We start from the raw sequence: 7,500 nt of genomic DNA on the forward strand, positions 1-7,500 counted from the left end.
GCGAGTGAGGGTAATTTGAACTATCAATAGAAAGACCAAAAGCACCTCTTTGACAGTTAAAGTGGTGCCATTTAGTGAAAGAAGAATGGAGGTCACCATTAGACCCACAACGATGAGGAAAGCAGCGACACCTGTTACTAAGAGTACAATACAGGTAAGGCCATAGACACTGTTAGTTATGTGGGGTCATACTCACATGTCTGTGGGAGCCGTCGTAATCGCATCTCTCAATCTTCCCCAGGCTCCCGTCTGAGAAGTAGATCTTCTCGGCCTTGTGGTCGATGGTCAGTCCGTTGGGCGTCAGGATGTCCGTGCTCACGATCACCTTGATGTTCTTCCCAGCCAGGTTGGACCTCATGATGCTGGGCCTCTGCTCGTTCCAGTTCGTCCAAAACATCAGGCTGAAGGAACGTTCAGAACCACACCCCCACTGTTAACTCCATAGCCACACACTGTTTGCAAGTTATCAGATCAACAGCAAAAACATATGGCGGCTATACCGTTGTTTTATTTATAGCCTTTAAAAGCAATTCCCCAGGACACACCGATGTGCCACCAGATCTCCATATCGCCATTTCCCTACAGATGTATTTGCGCGCAGTGAGAAGCACAAAAATAAGTGTTCTCTGGAATTGAATCATGGCCCCTATGATGGCTATTATATAAGACTGTGATTGTGACTTGTCAAGCTCCTCTATCGCTGGAGACAAACATTAATGACAGGGAGGGGATTATTCACAGCTGTTCTAAATGACCTGGAGGTCTATCTGGTCGTGTCACTCTCTTATCTGCTGATCCCGTAGCTCATGTGGCCTTCGCAGCCAATCACCTGCTCTCCTCGACCCTGCGCCTGCCTGAGCGCCGTCTCTGATGAGGTGGAGATGAACGTACTGCTGTTGTCGCTGCCGCTGCTCTCTCTGATAAAACGGACTAGCAACATTAGCCGTTAGATGGAATGCCTATTCATATTTCTGTAAGATCGCTACTGAGAATATGAAGAGAAGACCGATAATGGTGTGGTGGTAAGTAAATGAAAGATTTATATCTGGGTAAGTAGGTTCCTGTGTAGTAGGTGAATAAAATGAATGGATTACAGTTTAGTTCCTAGCGATACACACCGACTGACTGTATGTGAAGGGACTTCCGGCAAAATGACTAGTACCGCGTTAAAGATGAAACAAGATAGCCACACATTCAATTTGTGATAGGCCTACTATTCTGAGACGACTTCTGCAGAGGATCCCTGTTCATGGTTGATATACAGCACGAACGAAAAGGAAATAAAGTGCCTATCGTATATTGGAGCCACTCTACAGTTAATTTGCTATATCATACCAGGCACTGGAAGTTGTTTAGTCTCAGACGTGTGCAGGTTGAGAGGAGCTTAATTAGAATCTTCAGTCTGGGAGCACTAATTAATCATCAGGTTAAATTCTAATCAACAGACAGTATTCCGGAGTCTGTGGGAATATATTTGCTAAATTACTGAACAAGGATTCCGACTGAGGTCAAGAGTTTAATTCACTAAGTAGAACTCTGGGACGGCACTCTCTTCCTCTCTCTCTCTCTCTCTGCATTTCTGGTCAGTTAAATCTTCTCATTGGCATAACTAAGTAAATTACCATAGCCTGAGCTGTGCTTTTTAAAATGTCACCAGATATACAGTAACAGGAACATGTTAGTGTGAAACACCAACGCAGGCGTTTTTTTCCCATCATATTTTTCTCTCCCCCATTGAAATTAGTAGTCTCTTCAAATGAGGCTGTCAAGCCAATTAGGAGCTTCTTTCAGTGAGCTGTGGGGTGCAACCTTCTCTGCGCTGTAAATATCTGACTATCAACATAATGTAAACTCTGCAGCGGTACTGAGTATTCTATGCCTCAGTGAAGTCAAATTGGACTCTTCTGACGACAAAATTGTTTTATCTTGTCATCCCTGTCCGGGAATGAAATGTACTGTACTCTCTCTGTCAATGTAAGATAATGTAATAGATATCCATCTGACACAACACTGTCACACAAAAACAAAAAACATGACAAGACTGATGTAGTAACTAATGCATTACAGCTGTGACGTATTGAGCTTTCAAATATTGACATTTGTTGCTGAAAGATTTATAGAGTGGACAAAGCAGAGACACTGACTTCTGGCAGTCGTCCAGGGTGAGGACGTGGGGGTGGTCGTCCTCGGACAGGGTGACCACCGCCTCGCGGCGGAGGGCCCCTGGCCGGCGTTGGTCCACGGTCTGCCTGCTGATGGTGGACGTGGTAGAACTGGTCCAGTATAATGTGTCCCAGGCCCGATGGTAGGCCAGGCCCTCCACAGAGCCCACGTCTAAGGGAACACACACATTCAACTTTAGACTCAGAATTCAACTTTTTTGTTATCTGTTACGAGAACAACCGAGATTTGTCTTCTGCTCTTCAGTCTCAACCACCCTCAACACCTCCATGGTGTCCCAGACCCAGAAGAACCAAGTTCTCAACTCTCAAAAACCAATTATGTCCTAGAATACACCAACATCTGGTGTTTTCATTGCCCATGTCTCTTAAATGTATTGCTGAATTATGATCACCTTCACCCCATCCTAGGACTTGGGTCCATTGCCGTACAGATGCTAATTCGTCTTAATGGTTAACATGTGGACAATTGGGGGAGATTGGGGGAGATTCAGCTTCCCGGGGGAGGCTGAATCTGGTGCTCTTAAAAAGCCATAAACCTTATGTGAAGAATACTTAAGGCACTGAGTCAGCTGATTGGTAATTAATTGTTCGCAATAAAAGGCGTCTGACAGCTTAGTTTTTCTGGAAAGTGTTGGTAAGGCCGTGGAGTAATTAATGGAGGACGTGGAGTTTAATTAGGGAAATATGGATGATTAACATCTTCACCCTTCTTCAATGACAGGGAGCAAAAACGAACTTTGTGGAGAGGAGGGAGAGGGGAGTACTGCCTTTCATCTGAAGGGCTTGATGCAGCTAAAGGGCACACGCTCCTTCAAAGGGGAGAGGATGAGATCATCTCATTTAGCTGGAGAAAGAAGACTCGATTCGACCAGCAACAGAAAGTGCAGGTGTCTAAGGGACCAGACTGGACCTGTAGGTTAAACTGTAAAAACATTGAACGCAATGGTAAATAGTATTAGGGCCATTTTAGAAAATTCCATAAACAGGGTTGTGGCCTTTGAAAAGAAAACAATAATCAAACTGATCTTTGCTCTTAACGTGTGCAGCTGAGGCAGTGAGAAAATTGAGCACATGCAGGGCATTCCAACAGATTTTTCCATTAATGTGATTCCTTCTGGAAGGCTCTCTCCTGTTGCTCTCGGTTAAGGAAACACAGGGATATTAGAGAGTGGGCCAGATTAGTAAAACCCTGCTGCTCTCTCAGTATAGGGGAGGTTACTTGCGGTCTCCTCTCGAAGGAGAAGCTTCAGAACACGGCAGAAGATGCTAACCGAGCAGAACAGAGGCTTCCCATGCTCATCTGCCTTCGCTCATCCTCATCAACGCAGGATTGACTGGGCTTCTGAAGGAATATAAAAGGGGGCTACTCTCTCTGCCATCCACACTGACAGGCTTTCTTGATATACGCCTAAAGAAAGAATGATTCAATATTCTGTGCTCATATATTCCATTCCAGTGCTTTACCATGTGTACAAATCCCACAACAAGCTCCAATGAGCGCTGTAAACATTCTCGCTGTAAACATTCTCGCTGTAAACAGCTACACTATTCCACTTATACGTATTTGCAGAAGACATGCTCCTTCCATTCATTCTACTGTAACAAATGCTGAATTGTTGGCCAAAATGGTAAGCGTATCTTTTTTCAGACCACTTATTTCTCCTTGCGTCTAACTATGGTGAAAATGAGAGAAGGGGCAATTTGAACCATCAATAGAACGACCAAAAGCACCTCTTTGACAGTTAAATTGGTCCCATTTAGTGAAAGAAGAATGGAGGTGACCATTAGACCCACGTGAGGCAGTATGCAATGAAGCAGCACAGGCTATATATCAAGAGCTTTGCTTCTTCCCTTTCCCTATGAATAGCTTTTAAGAAAGGGCTAAAATGGCACCATGCTGTACTAATTTCTTTGTACAGCTCAGTGAAGTCATAGCAGTGGCTTACAAAACAACATGACAGGATCAAAATACAATAGAAGCATAATTTATGCTTTATGCCATTGTATTATGTATTGTAAAACACTTGTGAAACACTTCAAAACACAAGAAACAAAAAAGAACAGCTGACAAATGGCAGCCATTTTAAATAAACATACTCTCTGCTATGATTGATCTCCCCGTCCAGTCGTCATTTATCATTTGAATATTTCCAAAATGGATGTCGCTGAAGAAGATGCGGTTTGTTCCTGCGGTTTTCTGACGGTAGTCAAACGCCAGCGCGATGACGTTCTTGAAGAAGGCTGGTCTCTCAAAGGGCTGGACGGGCGAGTTGAGGTCGCTCTCGTCAAAGAGGTGGATGCTTTTCAAGATGGTCCTCTCAGAGTAGAGCAGATATCCCTCGTAGCGCTCGCACGCGAAGCCGTCCTCCGCCAGGTGGCCATGGGCACAAGCGCAGGTCCGACGCCCACTGCCCAGGTGAAAACACAGCTGCTGGCAGCCCCCATTACTCCTAGCACACGGGTTTGTACCTGTGGCAAAGGAGACCGCATGGTCTTCATCTTCAAGATCATTATCTGTGTAATAACACTGTTACTACTCTTGCTAACATTGTATGGGCATGTAACAGCATTGTTAACCAGGGACTGATTTACAATGACATTGTAATAAGGATAAGTGATTGCTACTGTTTGACACAAGTGAAAATAGTCATGGTATTAATTTCATGTGTAATAATCAAAACTGATGTTCCGTTCTGTGCGTGCAATGCCTGGATCGATCCTGCCTGTCTGTACATTTTGACCAATAAACGCATTACTAAATACAGTAATGATGATGGTGGTTAGAATCAATAAGACCATTAAGTTGAAACCTCAACCTTTCTCCCGGCCTCGATTAAACACGGTCACATCCTTCAGGTTAACCCCCAGGCCGCTGCGCATGGTCACAGCGTCCGAGGCGTCGCTCTTGGAGCCCCGGCGAATAGAGCCGTTGGAGTGGGCCCTGTCATGCGCCCGAGAGGAAAGGCAAGAAATGTGGAGATAAAAATCCATTAATGGGATCATGCAATCAACTGTCTTCACTTTATATCAAGATGATACCTCTTAGGTATACGGGATTTCTTCAAACGAGCCATTTAATGATGAAGAAAAAACCCAAGTGGTCAGAACACCGACTATCTTGCTGGGGGGAAAAAAGGGTCAGGATTTCCCCTTGGTGATGACATTGAAGATTACTGGCGGCATTTGCATTAATAAGTAGGCACTCTTGCCTGGGGGGGGCGGGGCAGGGTGTGTGTGTGTGTGTGGGGGGGGGGGGGGAGTACCTCTCTAAGATTTCCACTGGGACCTTTAAGACCGAGGTTAATTCCAGGTTAGTACCGCAGACTTCACGGGGCCAGTTTCTGTGCGCATTTAAGGAAATAATAAATTACCTGTCAGACCAGTAGATGTAAGCCCCAAACACGGCCACGGAGAACAGGTCAACGTTGGGCGCTGACAGCACGATCTCACGCCCCTCGCCAGTCTCAAGGTTGATCCTCTCTATCTTGTCTGTGCGTGCATCACACCAGTATAATCTATTTTCCTGGAAAGTAATTTGAAAATGCACATCACTGGGCTGCCCTCTGACGGGGGGTACATCTTCTCCACTAAGGAAGGATGTGAAGGAAGGTATGGAGAGTGGGTATAAAATGAGATGACGAGGGGGAACATGATCCGAACCTCATAGTCTATGGAGATGCCGTTAGGCCAGGCGATGCCAGAGTGGACCAGCGTCACCTGGTCGGAGCCGTCCAGACGGGCTCGTCCGATGCATGGGTTCAGGCCCCACTCGGTCCAGAACAGATACCTGGTCAGGGATGAAGAGGAATGCTAACATTCAGCTAATGTGTTGAGAAAAAAAGACCATAAAGTGCATTCAAGTCAAAGAAAAGACCAGGAAAAACATCTTTTTTTCGCATCTAGCTCCACAAACTTGATCTGTAACTTGTGGCACTTCTGTTCAACATTTTCTCAACAAATGAAAGACATGGGGGGCCCCCGGAAATACAGCTCCTTGTTTCACGTATCCTCTGAACCCATCAGAGGATGATGGTTGTCCTGAATACTTCCTGTGCCCCTAAATAGACACTGCTCAGAAAGTGTCACCAACTCACCAACTCAACTCAGTGTTAATGGCCCATGAAATTAACCCCTAACCCAAACACTAACGAACACTAACCGCAGGACATCAGAGTAGTCCTGGTAGGGTTTATGACATCAACAAATATTATTATACATATTTATACAGACTTTATGTATGTATGTATCTATTCTATATTTTATGCATACTGTATATATATATTAATTGATCTCAATTATGCACCTTCACTACAATGTATATTCTTTATTCCAACCTATGCTGTACTTTCTCACTGCTGAGACACCCAAATCTCCCCCCACGGACTTATTACATTTCATATCTAGTTATTCTCCCACAGAGATTATTAAATTTCATATCTATCTATCTATCTATCTATCTATCTATCTATCTATCTATCTATCTATCTATCTATCTATCATAGCAGATTATGCACATGACAAATATTATCAACAATCAAACCATATTGTGGGACCATCTCAGTGACACAGGAATGCAGGTGCTCTCTAGCTACACCTGATAAGATCTGCAGGCCTCCGGCCCAAGCCAGGGACTTCCTGGTCTCCCGTATGCAATGACCAATCAATGGGAGGTCAAGCAGGGGGAAAACGTGGTTCATTTGGACTGCTTCCTTTCAAATCCCCCAGTAAATCTGACAGAACACTCTCTAGCCCAAGAACGTGGTCCCTTGAAATGGGATTTTGGGGAATCATTAACTCTTCCTCTCCTCACAGTGCGGAGAGGATATGGCTCTTTCTGACACAAAGGCTATGGAGGGTCCTGCTCCCTTCCCCTGGGGGCAATAAAACAGACTGCACTACATTCCTTCAGGCCACATGCCCCCAGCAGTCTCTTCACACCTTGGAACAAAGAGGAGATACAGTCATTCATGTCATTAATAAAGTTCAAATACTTTCTCGCAACTATGTGATGAAACCACAATGAGAATGAGCCCCAGGAATAAAGCGTGGGCATTGGTGCATTGTATTTTTTAAACCAGTATTACTTTTCTTTATACAACAGGTAGTTCCGACCTCGCAATCTGATTGGTTAAGAGCCGTTGAATATTCACGATATACCATGGGCAAAGCCTCTATCATTCTATATGAAATATTACTGCACCAATTATTACTGCCTGTAAAAATGTTTCAATGTCAATTTTGAGTTGTTCTACTCACTCGAGGGTTGTGGTATAGGGCCAATATACCACGGGTTGTGCTGGTCGACCCTATGACCACA

At 44.5% G+C, this 7,500-nt stretch overlaps 1 protein-coding gene across 1 annotated transcript in view; it reads right to left on the minus strand.

Annotated features, from left to right (window-relative positions):
* The window catches only part of lrp1bb (low density lipoprotein receptor-related protein 1Bb), a gene marked incomplete at both ends in the record, with an annotated part of 163,069 nt that overhangs the window by 56,330 nt on the left and 99,239 nt on the right, over positions 1 to 7,500 (minus strand). The window contains 6 exons of the mRNA XM_084452101.1: positions 197 to 401; positions 2,145 to 2,334; positions 4,281 to 4,652; positions 5,000 to 5,124; positions 5,555 to 5,706; positions 5,844 to 5,970. Of these exons, the coding sequence (XP_084308227.1) occupies positions 197 to 401; positions 2,145 to 2,334; positions 4,281 to 4,652; positions 5,000 to 5,124; positions 5,555 to 5,706; positions 5,844 to 5,970 (1,171 nt within the window). The remainder of the gene's footprint in view (positions 1 to 196; positions 402 to 2,144; positions 2,335 to 4,280; positions 4,653 to 4,999; positions 5,125 to 5,554; positions 5,707 to 5,843; positions 5,971 to 7,500) is intronic.

The sequence above is a fragment of the Borostomias antarcticus genome (assembly GCF_949987555.1).
Source record: "Borostomias antarcticus genome assembly, chromosome: 17".
In the NCBI taxonomy this organism is placed as follows: domain Eukaryota; kingdom Metazoa; phylum Chordata; class Actinopteri; order Stomiiformes; family Stomiidae; genus Borostomias; species Borostomias antarcticus.